Source organism: Cyprinodon tularosa, unplaced genomic scaffold, assembly GCF_016077235.1.
Source record: "Cyprinodon tularosa strain WSP-4 unplaced genomic scaffold, ASM1607723v1 ctg898, whole genome shotgun sequence".
NCBI lineage: Eukaryota > Metazoa > Chordata > Actinopteri > Cyprinodontiformes > Cyprinodontidae > Cyprinodon > Cyprinodon tularosa.
In genome coordinates this window covers 187,141-204,638 of record NW_024039671.1, presented here as the reverse complement: position 1 = coordinate 204,638, position 17,498 = coordinate 187,141, and the positions used below count along the sequence as shown (strand labels likewise).

Here is a 17,498-nt window from a genome sequence, read left to right as displayed (position 1 = left end):
AATACTGAAATTCCCCATGAAATGTAAAAAATATCTAACTATAATTTACACCTGTGATTAAATCATTTTATATATAATATAATTAAATATCATATATATTTATATTTGAAATTGTATATATGCATTTTCTTTGAATAAATAAAAATAAGAGTGAAGAAATGTAAAGCTAAATTATTTATTTAACAATTTTTTTATTTATTTCACTCATTTTCTTCATTTTTTGATTTATTTTACTCATTTTCTATTTATTTCACCCATATATTTATTTATTTATTTATTTATTTATTTATTTATTTATTTATTTATTTATTTAATTTTGGCTGAAATGGCTCTCCATACCATACAGACTGTAAATGCAGAGGTAAATTTCTCCAATGTGAGATCAATAAAGTTCAATTATTTTATTTTTTATAATATAAACTGCAAGAAATGAAATGCACTATTAAATACTGAAATTCCCCATGAAATAAAAAAAAATATCTAACTATAAGTTACACCTGTGATTAAATCATTTTATATATAATATAATTAAATATCATATATATTTATATTTGAAATTGTATATATGCATTTTCTATGAATAAATAAAGATAAGAGTGAAGAAGTTGAATGCATTGTTGTTGTGGGTTTGGCCCCTGCTCTATAGATCCAGGGAGGGGCCATACACTCTATATGCGTTAACATGATGGGGCCAATAAACCTGCGGGGTGTTGAATTACAACGTGAGGAAAGACCAGGCTGAGCGTTGAGTATGGGGCCAAAATGGTAGCTTTAATATTTGCAAATGTGTGTGGAGAGTTGTGTGTCTGTATCTCGATTTGTGTGTGTGCAGTGGGATTTGAAAATGTGTAAATAAATCTGTAAATGTGTGAGGAGATTTGTGTGTCTGTACAACAATCTGCAAATGTGTAAAACTACTTGTGTGTAATCCGTTTTGCAAATGTGTAAAAAATCCACAAATCTGTATTCAGATCTGCAAATGTGTACTGAGATTTGCAAATGTGTAAAAAATCCACAAATCTGTATTCAGATCTGCAAATGTGTACTGAGATTTGCAAATGTGTAAAAAATCCACAAATCTGTATTCAGATCTGCAAATGTGTACTGAGACTTGCAAATGTGTAGATCAATCTGTAAGCACACACAGAGACACTTGTGTCTGAAGTATTTTCGCTTCAAGACCCAGAAATACAGACAAATCATTGGTTACAAGTCAAGCGGTTTTTCGGTTGGCTCTCTTTACACACGTGATTTTTGCTACTCTTCTGCCGCGTGAGATGCACAAATGTGTAGAAGGATTTGTATGTGTATTTTCGCGATTTGTAACCCCTTGCGCAGGCTCGCAGGCTGCCCTGACCGCAGGCTCACAGGCTCACAGACAGCCTCTACCTTTTTTTTCCTCCGCTGCGGGAGTTGACGTGACAAGGATTATATATTGATACCATTCAGTAAGGAAAATTTTTAATCTATTATTAAACAAAAGGTTACGGAAAGATGGCAGAAGCTGTGGGAAGAGCATATAACTGGAAGTTGGCTTTATAGTATTCAAAGGAAAATTGGTGAAATGAGGAGAACGGAAAGGAATAAAAAAGAGGTTATATCTAGATTAAGTTTCGGAAACACGGGGTTAAATGGAAACTTATTTAGAATGGGAACAGGAGGTTGTGGTTTTTGTTATCAAGGGGATACGGTGGAGCATGTTTTGTTGTTTTGTTATAAATATTCTATGGAGAGAAGGGTTACAAGAAAATAAATTACAGTTAAACAAGATATTTTGGGGGGGGGGGGAATCTACTTATGATTATTTTTGTAATTTGATAAACAATCCTGAAAAAACGAAATTGGTAGAAAGGATATAAGTTTATGTAAATATTGTTAATATTTATTTTTATTTTTCAGTGGGAAAATACATAGCATCCCGATCCCCACTCCACTGAAGTAGATGGTGGTAATGCACATCATAAAGTTGCTTGCCAACCGCCATAAAGCAGAAGAAGAAGAAACAGTTTTACTAATGCAAACTATAGGAAAAATTTAAGAAATATACTTACAGAAAGCTGACGGGATTCCATTGCTCTCAACTTAGCAGGTACAACCCCTAGGACCCCAGTAACGTCACGTACTGTACAATACCGCCAACTGGTGGTATGTGGCTGTATGTGAAGCAAGTTGTGCTGAACTGCCGCAGCAGAGAGAGGCTGTCTGTGAGCCTGTGAGCCTGCGGTCAGGGCAGCATGTGAGCCTGCGAGCCTGCGCAAGGGGTTACAAATCGCGAAAATACACATACAAATCCTTCTACGCATTTGTGCATCTCACGCGGCAGAAGAGTAGCAAAAATCACGTGTGTAAAGAGAGCCAACCGAAAAACCGCTTGACTTGTAACCAATGATTTGTCTGTATTTCTGGGTCTTGAAGCGAAAATACTTCAGACACAAGTGTCTCTGTGTGTGCTTACAGATTGATCTACACATTTGCAAATCTCAGTACACATTTGCAGATCTGAATACAGATTTGTGGATTTTTTACACATTTGCAAATCTCAGTACACATTTGCAGATCTGAATACAGATTTGTGGATTTTTTACACATTTGCAAAACGGATTACACACAAGTAGTTTTACACATTTGCAGATTGTTGTACAGACACACAAATCCCCTCACACATTTACAGATTTATTTACACATTTTCAAATCCCACTGCACACACACAAATCGAGATACAGACACACAACTCTCCACACACATTTGCAAATATTAAAGCTACCATTTTGGCCCCATAGTTGAGCTCAGAGGGAGGTCAAACTTAATGTATACTCCCCTACCGGATGCATTCTTTAAAAATAAAAAAATCCGCTCCTTCTTCAGGAGAATAACTCTGGTTTCCTCCATGAATAATAAGCAATAAGCTGCGAGTGGAAAGGAAGCTGATCATTGCTGCAAATAGAGGAAAAAAGGGAAGAAAGAAAAACATTTGACGCTTTTTTTTCCTTTTACGCACGGAGCGGGGCGGGCCATTGATTGAGCCGGACTGTGGGTGGCGGGGGGGGTCACCTATCGGAGACAATCAAAGATGTTTGAGTTTCCATGCGCAGTGACCAACAGGGAGGTCTCAACCATTTCCACCCCTCCTCCAGCTCCAGCCGGGCCGCCGCGCGTCCTCCCACACCATCCCGGACTTTTAAAGTCTCTCTCTCGGTCCTAAAGAGGGAAGAAGGAAAAAAAAAGAAAGAAATAGTTGAAAGAAGACAAGCTGCTGATGGGATGTGACTTCTTTCTGCTGGGAGGAAACGAGGAAAAACAGACATAAGACCTGCTGGCGACGATGAATTACTCCAAGGCGCAAATGGTGAGTGCGCTCCCCCCCCCTCCAGCCGTGTTTGTTACAGTAACAAAGCAACAGTCGGTTAATGGAGACGTTACAGAGCAGCTTTACCACAGGAGTCTGGAAATATAAGCTCGGAGAAAATGGAGCTGCTTAGTTTGCAGATGCAAATAAAACGCCCTGTTTGTAAAATAAACACGGTAAAGGATAAGATCTTTCACCTTCAGCGGGTTTTTTTCCTCTCTGTCTGCAAAGTAAGGTCTTTATTTGACCTAATGATTGCATGCACAAGGATTTATCTGTTTTCGATCCAAACTTTAGACCAACTTGGTTCTAAATCAGGCTAGAACTCTTCCTAAACCTGCACACTTATTGACATCAATAGATAAACATGTTGGCTACTTATCCTTTTTAGATATGTAAAAGTTTAATGCATTTATTTTATGCTTTTGGTTGACTTCCATGCTGATAGTTTTCCTGTTTGTTTTAGTGCTGGGTATAGATAATTTTTTTAGGTTAATCTCACTGTAATCTTGGAATTAATCTAGATTAAAATGGCTCATTTGAATTCTGCCAAAGGGATTAATGAATCAGAATCAGAATTACTCTATTAATCCCTTGCGGGAAATTCTTTTTTTGCAGTGCAACAGTTTACAGAAGAGAGAAATATAAGATTCTAAGTGCAAATAAGATATAACAATAGAAAAAGATAAGGATGATGTGTGTTTGCTTCCTAAATAATGCGTAAAAGTAAAGTCTTTTAACAGGTTCCTGAAGCCAGGTCATCTCCTGTTTCCAAAATGAATCACAAACTGATTGAGAAAGCTTTTCTATGATAACTGGTGATGAAAATAAATAATTTTCAATCAAATGTATTAATGTTTAAGTGTTTATTCAGATCGACATGAATTCTGAGCTGTTAGCCTACATAATAGGTCATGATGAACCGTTAACAGTCAGTAGCTTTGGGTCAGTCAGTCCAAGCTCTATTTCTTTCTTCCAACTTTGGAGCCAAACTTTGGTGCAACAGCTTTTGAGGATAATACTATAATCTGTGTTTAGAAAGTCTCTTTTAAGGTTTTTAAAAATGTATCGTATGAAACTCTAGCTCTATAAATGAAATAGGCTAAATAAATACCACAGAAGCTACATTTTCAAAAAGCGTCCCATTTTACCCACGTTCACCGAAGCAAACACAATGTTATGGGAATCGTTTGTTGTGATTTAAAATGACATAACATCGCCTACCTAAGTTTCCAGCTGGCATCGATGGCGTCTGCAGTGACGCTGAGGTAGTTATTGTTATTGACAGATATCATGTTGTTCCCCGTCGGTGCTAAACACGTCGCCTCGACCGACTTCTTATCTTTCGCTGCTTTCTCTGCAGCGTGCTGGTCATGTGTTCTCATAACTCACCTCGCAGTTGGTTGTAAGGTGCAACAAATTTTCAAAGTGATCTTCTTCAACCCAGGCCGCTCACACTGAGCCTGGTTCTGCTGGAGCCTTCTTCCTGTTAAAAGGGAGTTTTTCCTCTCCACTGTCGCTGCATGCATATATGTGAGGGATTGCTGTAGAGCAGCGGTGGGCAATTCCAGTTCCTGAGGGCCGCTATCCTGCAACTTTTAGATGTGTCTTTGGTTCAGCACATCTGAATCAAATAATTAGATGATTGAGAGGACTCTGGAGGAAGTGACTGCATACTAAGGAGGTAACCGAGCCATTTAATTAAGGTGTGTTGGAGCAAGGATGGATCTAAAAGTTGCAGGATACCGGCCCCCAGGAACTGGAATTGCCCACCCCTCTGTAGAGGCAGCAATAAAATGCATGCAGATATTGTTGCTTCAAGCTCATCCTTGAGCAGCGAGTCTTGCAAGTCAGTAACGTGATACAATCTACTGGTTTTCCTAACATGACATGTGTTGTTAAATTTGGGTTAAATGAATAAACTAAATTGAATTTGACAGGCGTCATGACAAGATTCAAATTTGATTAATGACAAGATTTATTGCAATAATTTGATATCCAAACAGAAATGAAAGAGTAACAGGCGGAAAGATTTATGATGTGTTGATATGGAGCTGAAATTAAAAAGTGGAAGGTCTAATTATTTATGACTCTTTGATATTTAATGGGAATTAAAAAGTGACAAGCTGCCCTTCACAGGCTGATCGGTTTGATAAATGGCCTTTCAAGTATCTCCTCATGTGACTTTCATAAAAAGACGGTGTCTAAAGTGTGATATCTGGCAAATTATATGGTGCACTTCTATATGCAGAGATTATGACCAAGGCTGAACGATTTTGCCAAAATTTCTAACTTTCGATTAGTTTTATTTTATTTCCATCCATGCATGCAAGAAGAAGTAAACACTTTTTCACTAAATGGTTACAGTGAAGTCCTTTAACGATGGATTATGGGCAAGCAAGCTCTCGAAAAGCAAAAACCTTGGTTGAAACTAAGGATGCACGATATAATCGGCCCCCTATCGGTATCGGCCTTAAAACTGAATATCTGACATCCTCCACCCCACCGATATTTAACCCGATATTTGATCAACTTCTGAGTTTCTAAAGTCTAAAAAAAATATACCGGTATATAAATACTACTTCTTCTAAAACTTCTTTTTTACAGACTTAAAAACTTCTAAAATAAAAAAATACATTAAAATATCCCAATATGTTCATATGCTGATATATTGCCATTTAAAAACACCATATCAATCTCTTTTACTAATGAAATATTGCTATATGTCATCGTTATGCTACGAAATCCCCCGAAAATTCACCAAATGTTGCCATATTTTTATATGTTGATATATTGACGCGGTATCGATCTATTTTACTAACAAAATCTCACAAGAATTTGCAAAATATCACGAGAGTTTGTAACAGAACGATGAAATTTCACGAGATTTTGAAAGTAAAATAGATCGATACCGCATTTTTAAAAATAGATTTGATATCAGCATATGAAAATATATTTGAGTATATTATTTTTCAAAGTGTCAGAAATGGATAACAAAACTGCTATTTTCAATGACTACTTATTTTTGTCCAGCTTTAACATCGGTATCGATATCGGTTATCGGCTACATGAGTTTTAAAATATCCGCATATCGGATATCGGCCAAAATCCCAATATCGTGCATCCCTAGTTGAAACGTCTACAAGTTTGGGGTTGGTACAAAGGAAAATCGCAATAAAATCATAATTTTGTTGAAAAATAATCGCAATTTAGATTTTTGCAAATGCAATTAATTGCCTAGCCCTAATTATAAGTACTACCCTTTGTTTTTGTTTTTTCTTTATCTGTCCACAGTCAAACTTATCTGAAGAGCGGAGCTCTGTTGGGGGTCTGCAGCAGTCTATTCCTGCAGGGATGAAGCTTGAGGCGATGATGGAGCAGCTGCAGAGGCATCAGGGAGCTAAACTGGAGATGAACCTGCAGGAGAAGCATCTTCTTCAAGCTCAGTTTCTCTTGGCTCAGCAGGCTGCTGCAGCAAGAGCGTCTGGCTCCAGGCCGGACTCCCTGCTGTTTGGGAAAGCAGATGCAGAGATTCCCCCAGCCACCCAATACGGCCACAGCAACCCTCAGACCAAGACGGTGCCAAAGCAGGAGGACGAGGAGTGGGATGGAGAAGAGCAAGAGATGTTGGAACCTGAGGAAGGGGTTGAATTAGAGGAAGAGGAAGAGGAGAAGAAGGTTTCAGGCTTCCAGCCTTATTCCACATCCCTGCCGGCTGCTGTGGAGCAAACGTCTCAGCCTCCAGCAGTAAAAGAGGAGAGGGAGGAGAAGAATCTGTCTTCTCCTGTGGGTCAAACCACCTATACACCCCCCACCAGCCTCGCCGACTGGGGATACGAGGAGCTCTTCAAACAGGTATGTTACACCACACTGTGTTTGCTTTAATGTTAGTGCAAATGTCTTTATCTTTCTTGCTTAAACATTTTTAAGAGGGAAAAGCAACATCTGCTGTTTTTAGTTTGGGCTCGCTCCGTCTCTCGTTATTAATAATTGACTTCCTCAGGCTGAGAGTCGGGCTGTTCTGTCCCATAAAGAGGACAGATCACGTCCCCTTTGGCAGGACGCCTGAGCTTCGATGGCGTTTAATTACTGACCAGACCACAGATCGTCTGCCTTTCTTCACCTTGAGCCTCAGTCAGTTTAAAAGAAAGAAAAAGCTGCCCCTTAATTCCACTCGCTGGATTAAACGTTCTTGGCTTCGGTCCAGTTCAAGCGGCGTGACGACGCCGGGTCAGACCCGCGGGGGGAGGGGGGCACAAATGAGAGCAGAAGATTAATGGAACAGCCTCAGGTGTGAACTTCTTAACGATGACGCCTCGGGCGTTTACTGCCGTCTGAGTGGGATTTATTTCAGATATTAGACGAGTCAACAATCCAAAAGTGATGATTATGCTTCCCAGATGTCTTGATCTTTTGAGAAAGAAGGCCTTTCTTCTCCTCTCATTGGCTTTTCTCTGCATGTTCTCCATGAAAGGCCCCGTGTCAATATAACATCATGATTAATGAGGCCGGTGGGCGGAGGGACAGCTGGGTTAGTGACTCTCAGCAGGAAAACAGCCACTTATGTTTTCCTGCTTTAATTTTACCAGAGCAGAACATTCTATTGGTCAAATGCGACCCCTGGTTTGAGCTCTTTGATTTCTTTTAGCTTCAGAGGCAGAAGACTGACAGATGTGCGACAGGTTTTTGGGGGAAGATGTGGGGTTTTTCCATCAAAACATGTTCATAACCTCTGATATCCATTAAACTCCTGCTGTTGGTTCATAATGTGTTTATAGAGTGAAAAAAGGAGCACAGTTCTTAGTTTTATGGTTATTAAAAAAGATTTAGAGTTCGACCTCTCAACTGATACAATCTCTATTCCTTAATCAAATTTACCAACGGTGATAAATAAGCTTTAGATTATTTAGTCAAAGACAAAGTTTATTAATTTATTACAAACCAGCTGATATAGAATATAAAACATTTTTGATTTAAAAAGAAAGAAATTCAATTAACTGCACACGTCAAACATTTAAGGAAAGTCCGCTGTTTAAAAAAGTAAACAAACTATTTGTTTTTAGTCACTTTCAAGTTTATTTTATCAACCATTTTATCCACTTCCATTACTACCTATAAAAGCAATACTCTGCATTCTTGCGTCTAAACAATTACATGTTGTTTTTCTTGTTTATTCATATTTTCAAGACGATACAATTTCCCTGCAAATGCAAAAAATAAAAAATACCGTAGATCCAAATGACAAAAGAAAAAAATCTATACATTAATTTTCATCACCAGAGATTGGAATCATCCAAATTTTTGAGTGTTTGACATAATGTTGACATTTTCTGAGCCAAATCAACTTTGTCTAAGCAGCATCATTTGAAATCATAAAAAAAATAAAAGTTTGTATTTGTAAAGGAATATGCATTTGCAGCTCAGACGGTGAAGAAAAGCTCAGAAGTCCAGAAGAGGATTAGGGCCACTGAAAAAATAAAAAAAGTTTACTGATTTTTTTTTTTTTTCAATTTCATTTCAGTTAAATATGGGGAAAAAGTTCAGAATTCAGGCTTTAATTTAAGAATTCTGACTTTTTTCCATCAGAATGTTGCCTTTAATCTCAGAATTTTGGATCTTAATTTGGGATGCACGATATAATCGGCCTCCTATCTGTATCGGCCTTAAAACTGAATATCGGACATCGGCCACCCCACCGATATTTAACCCGATATTTGATCAGCTTCTGAGTTTCTAAAGTCTAAAAAAAAAAATACTACTTCTTCTTCTTCCTCAAAAACTTCTTTTTTTACAGACTTAAAAACTTCTAAAGACGAGGGAAAAAAATATTGATACATTAAAATATCCCAATATCTTCATATGCTGATATATTGCCATTTAAAAACACCATATCAATCTCTTTTACTAATGAAATATTGCTATATGTCATCGTTATGCTACGAAATCCCCCGAAAATTCACGTAACTTTGCCATATTTTTATATGTTGATATATTGATGCGGTATCGATCTATTTTACTAACAAAATCTCACAAGAATTTGCAAAATATCACGAGTTTGTAACAGAACGATGAAAGTTCACGAGATTTTGAAAGTAAAATAGATCGATACCGCGTTTTTAAAAATCTATTTGATATCAGCATATGAAAATATATTTGAGTATATTATTTTTCAAAGTGTCAGAAATGGATAACAAAACAGCTATTTTCAATGACTACTTATTTTTGTCCAGCTTTAACATCGGTATCGATATCGGTTATCGGCTACATGAGTTTTAAAATATCGGATATCGGCCAAAATCCCAATACCGTGCATCCCTAATTTTAATCTTAAAAAGCACCATGAAGGAAGAGATGTGGAGCACTCAGCTTCACTGACAAAGATGCGAGTTGTTCGGGAGGAACAGGAACACATTGGTGGAAAATGACCCAATTAGGCGACTTTTTTCGTGCCTGAGGGGTCCTCAGTAATGCTATTTCATTAATGGAAGAGCAGAAGATCATTAAAACAATAGAGCTAGTCTCTAAAACAGACAAGGCTACGGCTGTTTGTTAGCTGTCAGAATTTTGACCCTTTTTCCCATATTAAACTAAAATAAAATCAGTTAACTTTTTTTTCCCCAGTGGCCCTAATCCTCTTCCGTACAGTATTCCGTATTCTTTGTTGTGATGATGCCTGATCATTCCTGAGAAACTTGCACTGGAAGCCCTTTCAGGTCCTCGGATATTGAGTTCACGAGTTAAACAATGGCTCCCGAAGGTTCCGTGTTTAATCATTGGTTTGCTTGGTCTTGATTGTCTTCCCTGCAAACACACCTTCAGCTTTTCTGTTTTATCCGCTCCATTTATGATTCCTCTTTGCAGGCTTTGTTCAGCACCACTGTGAGGTCAGGTCACACATAAATGGGGGCCTTAGTTCATCCAGGCTTACAGCACAGCGAGGGGCCACATGTATGACCTTGACTTGTTGAGGGAGATTTAAGGTCTAATTATTAATCTGGATTGAAGAAAGAGGGTTAACTTTCACTAACTCTGTGTAGGAGTGGTATTTTATTTTAATTAGGCTTATTAAAAGAGTTAATGGGTTACTAAGGTGACCTTTCCAGCGTTTGCAATTACTTGTAGAAAGAAAAACTATGAAGTATTTCACTTATGGTAACAATCTTTACCCACTAAGGCAAATTAAAATAGTTAAGACTTAGCTGAAAGCCAAAAAAAGCAGGATTTTTTTAATCTATATTTAACATTTTATTTTGTCAGTAACTAGGCCACAGCTGTGCAACCGCAGGAACGCGTTTGTGTGTGTTTAGTGCATACAGCTACAGTTGTACGGTGGCCCTGAAGTGCAAACTGCAACTACAAATCTAAAAGCCCAACTACATTAAGGAAATCGCAACTACATAAAGCAAAGCGCAACTACATTAAGGAAATCGCAACTACATAAAGCAAAGCGCAACTACATTAAGGAAATCGTAACTACATAAAGCAAAGCCCAGCTACATTAAGAAAAACAAAACTACATAAAGCAAAGCGCAACTACATTAAGAAAAACAAAACTACATAAAGCAAAGCGCAACTACATAAAGGAAATCGCAGCTACATAAAGGAAATCGCAGCTACATAAAGGAAATCGCAACTACATAAAGGAAATTGCAACTACATAAAGCAAAGTGCAACTACATTAAGAAAAACAAAACTACGTAAAGCAAAGCGCAACTACATTAAGAAAAACAAAACTACATAAAGCAAAGCGCAACTACATTAAGGAAATCGCAACTACATAAAGCAAAGCGCAACTACATTAAGGAAATCGCAACTACATAAAGCAAAGCGCAACTACATAAAGGAAATCGCAACTACATAAAGCAAAGCGCAACTACATTGAGGAAATGGCAACTACATAAAGCAAAGCGCAACTACATTGAGGAAATGGCAACTACATAAAGCAAAGCGCAACTACATTGAGGAAATGGCAACTACATAAAGCAAAGCGCAACTACATTGAGGAAATGGCAACTACATAAAGCAAAGCGCAACTACATTGAGGAAATGGCAACTACATAAAGCAAAGCGCAACTACATCAAGAAAAACAAAACTACATAAAGCAAAGCGCAACTACATTAAGGAAATCGCAACTACATAAAGCAAAGCGCAACTACATTAAGGAAATCGCAACTACATAAAGCAAAGCGCAACTACATAAAGGAAATTGCAACTACATAAAGCAAAGCGCAACTACATTGAGGAAATGGCAACTACATAAAGCAACGCACAACTACATTAAGCAAAACAAAACTACATAAAGCAAAGCGCAACTACATTAAGGAAATCGCAACTACATTAAGGAAATCGCAACTACATTAAGGAAATCGCAACTACATAAAGGAAATCGCAACTACATAAAGCAAAGCGCAACTACATTAAGGAAATCGCAACTACCTAAAGCAAAGCGCAACTACATTAAGGAAATCGCAACTACATAAAGGAAATCGCAACTACATAAAGCAAAGCGCAACTACATTAAGGAAATCGCAACTACATAAAGCAAAGCACAACTACATTAAGAAAAACACAATTACATTAACCTACCGGAAAAGGTAGGTACCAGTGGGAAACATGAGACATCGCTGATTGGACGACGGCGCCGTTTGACCCTTGAACCGGAAGTTGCGTCGTCTGAACAGTCCAGCTTCTTTTAAGTGTGTCTTCAGTGTACACAAACTAACTGAAATTTCGTGATTAGTCTTGAGCATATCCAGTAGGGATGTACGATATAATCGGCCCCCTATCGGTATCGGCCTTAAAACTGAATATCGGACATCGGCCACCCCACCGATATTTAACCCGATATTTGGTCAGCTTCTGAATTTCTAAAGTCTAAAAAAAAAAAAAAAATACTTCTTCTTCCTCAGAAACTTCTTTTTTACAGACTTAAAAACTTCTAAAGAAGAAGGAAAAAATATTGATACATTAAAATATCACAATATCTTCATATGCTGATATATTGCCATTTAAAAACACCATATCAATCTCTTTTACTAATGCAATATTGCTATATGTCATCGTTATGCTACGAAATCCCCCGAAAAGTCACAAATTTTTGCCATATTTTTATATGTTGATATATTGATGCGGTATTGATCTATTTTACTAACAAAATCTCACAAGAATTTGCAAAATATCACGAGAGTTTGAAAGTAAAACTGCTATTTTCAATGACTACTTATTTTTGTCCAGCTTTAACATCGGTATCAGTTATCGGCTACATGAGCTTTAAAATATCGGCATATCGGATATCGGCCAAAATCCCAATATCGTGCATCCCTAATATCCTGTATCAACTCGTACGTATGTCCTGATTCAAAATATTCCTGGATAACGGCGGCTATGTTTGGGGCGGCGACAATATCCATGTTTTCAAAAGCCGCAGCAGGCAGAATGACTTCCGGTTCAAGGGTCAAACGGCGCCGTCGTCCAATCAGCGATGTCTCATGTTTCCCACTGGTACCTACCTTTTCCGGTAGGTTAATGTAATTGTGTTTTCCTTAATGTAGTTGCGCTTTGCTTTATGTAGTTGTTTTTCTTTATGTAGTTGCGCTTTGCTTTATGTAGTTTTGTTTTTATTAATGCACTTCAGGGCCACCGTACAGTTGAGCAAGTAATCCCTTGAAACTGAAAAAGAAATTCCTTGTGTGTTTTTTTTCCTATGTTCTATTTCATTCATTGCTATCTGAAAAAATGGATGAGGCATTTCAGTGGCAACAGATTAGTGTCAAGATTTATGTTTTAACCAAAGCAGTAGATTATTAATAAAAGCGTTGGTGTTCTGAAGTAAGGCCAAATGCTTAAAATAGATGGCTAGAGGTGACATATTAATAAAATGGTTGGCTAAATGAATACCTGGTTTAAATGGTTGATGGAGTTTTATATGGCCATTGAGATAGGAAAACTTTGACACACTGAAGTAGAAGTAATGATTAAATATGGAAAATATCCACCTCTTTCCACTTCCTGTAGTAGTATTTTAAATAGTTTTACCCAAAGCTTGTTTAAAAAATATTAGAAGAGGATTAGGGCAACTGGGAAAAAAAATTTTTTTTTAGTTTTTGTGGCACTAGTGGCTCGCTTTTTCAACAGTATGCTGACAGGAAAGGGGGTATAAGGGAGGGGGAGAGACATGCGGCAAAGGACCACAGCTCAGATTCAAACCTGGGTCGGCCGCGCCGAGGACTAAGGCCATGTTAGTGTGCACATGGGTAGTGCGCACCACTGCACCACCTGCACGCCCAGTCAACTGATTTTTAAATATTATTTCACTTTAATATAGGGACAGAAGTCTTTAATCTCAGAATTCTGGCTTTAATCTAAGGAATTCTGAGTTGCATCAGCCAAAAAATGCATTATGAAGACGAAAAAAAAACATGTACGTCGCACCGAACTAAAAGTCGCAACTTTTTGAAATGTTATACTATCCATGGGCTACTAGTAAGGTGGCCATTTCTACAGCACCAAAAAGGAGGACATTGTGCGGCATATCGATAAATTACTAAGGTGTACATAAAAATCGGGTAAAGTTACATTTATACAATTCTTAGTAGTTTAAAGAGGATGCTTGTGTAGCTGAATAGAACAAAATATTAAAGAGATTTAAAAAAGAATTGGTTCCCAGCATTTGTATTTATTTAATACATTGTGGTGTTTAAAAAGTGATCACCAAGATGAATCTTTTTTTTTTTTTTTATTCTCTTTATTGAAATATCACATCATCATAACAAAGATGGTTACAATATTACAAAAAAAAAAACATTTTTTTTCCTTTTGTACAATCTGTTTTTCTATTCAGTACAGCTCGCCCATCGAACATAGGAACAAACATAGAACCTGCGGTGTTTTTTCATTTTTGTCAAGAGTAAAGGGGGTTTGTGAAATGAAATAGACAAAGTTTCAAAAATAATTGAAAATTGATTCAATTAGATAAAGGAAGGGCACCTTGAAGAAATGTATGTTTTCCATAAATTCCAATTGTCTTAAAATTTTGATTTCTGTAACCTGATGGAGAAAGTAATTCTTTCCATTATGAATATTTTGTAGATGATACCATACAGTCCTCGATGGATGGGCTGCCTGGTTTTAGCCATTTCTTGGTGATTGCTTTCCTGGCTGCTACACTCAATATTCCAAATAAATATTTAGTCTTTGTGTTTGTCGATATCGAGTGTGATATTCTGAAAAAAAGTTCCTCCCAGTTAAAATCAGTTTTTTATCCAAATATAACTCTTAGTTCTGTGTAAATTTTTTGCCAGAATACAGATACAACTGGGCAACCCCAAAAAACGTGAAAATGATTGGCTTCCTCTGAGCCACATTTTCACCAAGATGAATCTTTAAAGTGCAGAATACCACAAAGCATAAGATGTGTGGACTTAAACGTTAAAAAAAATCTTTTTAAAAAGAAACATTCATAATAAAATAGCCTAATATTTTTTTAAACAACAAAATAGATTGTAGAAAACACATTCAACTGCTCTAAAAGTATAGCTTTATTTTTAAGAGCCTCAGTCTTTTGGGAACTTATCTTAAGTGTCTGTGTGTGCAGCAGACCTGTCTTTATGGTCATCCCTTTAGCTTTGGGCCAATCACTGAAATCCACTCTTACGTCACAGTCTACACTTCTGGTCACAGTCTACTAGTGAATTTTTATAGTATAGTCCACCTTGCAGCTCTGCACAAGTAATTTTAGCATCCAGGGGCGACAAAACTAAATGTAAAAGCCAACATTGAAGAGTTTGCTGCTGCATGTTTATTACTTTTATGTTAATCCGTACTCGCATGCCGTCCAGTTGCAGCTTTTCCTCGACTGCTTACGCTCACATCGCATCGACAAAGTGGCAGAAACCATGGAATGAATATCCGCTACCTTTGGTCATAAATTCAGGCTCTTTTGTCCATTCTGGGTTAAACGACGTCCTGGCTTTGACAGGACGCTAACTTTAATACTTAGCATCAGCAATTCTGATCCTTGTTTACTTTTGTAACCAATGACAAGCAGATCTTTATCTGACACGGCGCCACTCTTAGCCAATCATCTGTTAGATCAGAGAGTGATGCATTTTTCATGATTGGATATTGTGCTGCAGCCCAGCAAAAAAATTAAAATAAAAATCTGCTCCACAAGCCTAGTGCCTCATAAAGGAGGACAAATACACGTCAGGCTGGATGTGGCGCCGGATGCCGGACAGTGCAATGAAAATCCGGACTGTCCGCCCTAAAGCCGGACATCTGGCCACCCTAGCTACTGCTCGAAGACCGCATTGTTTTATTTCATGAACGAGCATCTGAGAAGCAGCGATAACGCGCCAGTTGCCCTGTCGCCTACTCTGAATGTTTTAAATATCACCACTACTATTGTTAATACTATCACTACCGTTATAGGCCAACATGTAACAGGCCTAGACTACAGGCCTATTTTATACCTGATTTCCACTTTTAATCAGTTCGCTTTTAGAGCATTTTACCGGTCGGGCTTATCGCCCCGTGGCTCTTTGTCAATAAAACTGCAGTCACCATCGAGGATTCATTCTTCATTTTAGTACGATTGGATTTAGGCCCCGTCCACACGAAGTCAAAACGAAAACGAAACGCTAATATTTTCCAGAACGTTTGTCGTAAACACAGAGACGTAAAATAAATGTGATCGTCCACACGAATGCATGAAAACGCTGCAAAATGTATGCAGGGCCTGTAAGTGGCGCTGTGGTGCCAAAGCAAAAATAGGCGACGAAATGTTGGGCATGCGCACTAATATTTATACATGTTTGTCCTGCGGGTCCATTTTCGTGGTTCAGTCAAATTCAGGTGTTGAACTATGTGGTCGATATTGCTCTGTTCTTCCTGGAGATATTCCAGAAGAAGAAGATTCTGTTGTAAGCCCGGCAGCAGGGTGAGTAGCATGAGCAGCAACCATTCAACACAGTACGGCGCTATTGTTGTTGTGATACTGTGTCGCGCATGCGTGTTTAGAGGCGACGCTATGACGCATGTGTGTAAGAAAAAAATGTGGTTAGAGCTTAAAGATGGAAACGCGAAAATGGCGTTTCAAAATCTTCCCACTCTGAAGGCTTAATAAAAAAAAACATTGTTTACAGACCCCCGAAACGCCGGCTTCGTGTGGATGAGAGGCTGGTTTGGTGAAAAATTTGTGCGTTTAGGCCAGGGTTCGGCTTCGTGTGGACGGGGCCTTAATCAAATTTGTTTTGTCTTGGTAAGTTGTATAGTTTTTTTCTTTCAGTGATATTAATAGAATACATGTTGTTCTCATGGTGGAAAAAAAACGTATATACCGTATTTTCACGACCATAAGGCGCACCGTACTAAAAGGCGCAGTCTAAGTTATGTGTGCCATTTCTGTATTTAACACACACATAAGGCGCACCGGACTATAGGGCGCGTTTTTTATATACAGGTACATGTCCTCTACTACCTTTAAATACCTCTACTGCGTATTTAAAAATACAGCGGGGGCAAAACTGAGTATGACTGTGCTTTATTCATGTATTTATTACAAACTATTAATCAAACCTGGGTGCTGGCCATGAGACAGACACATCGCAGATGACACAGCGCTGTGATCACTCCTAAATTAACTTAAAATCCTGAAACCTGCCGACGGAATATGTTCGCTTTTTTGGGTGCCTGCAGTTTAAATTATTTCGATGAAAAACACCTGCCATCCACCGCGTGAACCCGGAGGCTGCCCGGCCTAGAGGCTGCTGATGAAAGGATTTCTCCTGTCGGCGCACCGCTGGTATGTGGGGGTCTGAGCGCCTCCGACAGAAATAGATAATCTGGATGAACTGACTGCAATTATTAAGTTTTCAGGTGGACTTTCTCACTTAAAAACATATTAAAACTACTTTATTCCCACTAATCACAGCAAATATAGCTGCAAGATTTAGATTATTTAGATGAAAAAACACCTGCCAGCCACCGCGCTGAAGAGGAGGAGACCCGCCCAGAGGCTGCTGTTGAATTAAGTTTTCAGGTAGAAAAATAGAGCGGGAGCAAAACAGAGTATGATTGTGCTTTATTCATGTATTTATTACAAAGTATTAATTAAACCCATCAAAGTCGTCATCCTCTGTTTCTGAATTAAAC

General features: G+C 38.1%; 1 protein-coding gene across 1 annotated transcript in view; it reads left to right on the top strand.

Annotated features, from left to right (window-relative positions):
* The first annotated feature begins 3,041 nt into the window (after positions 1–3,041).
* Positions 3,042–17,498, top strand: part of arid3b (AT rich interactive domain 3B (BRIGHT-like)) — a 41,397-nt gene continuing 26,940 nt past the window's right edge. The window contains exons 1-2 of the mRNA XM_038273898.1: positions 3,042–3,346; positions 6,641–7,201. Coding sequence (XP_038129826.1) covers positions 3,323–3,346; positions 6,641–7,201 — 585 coding nt within the window. The 5' untranslated portion in view covers positions 3,042–3,322. The remainder of the gene's footprint in view (positions 3,347–6,640; positions 7,202–17,498) is intronic.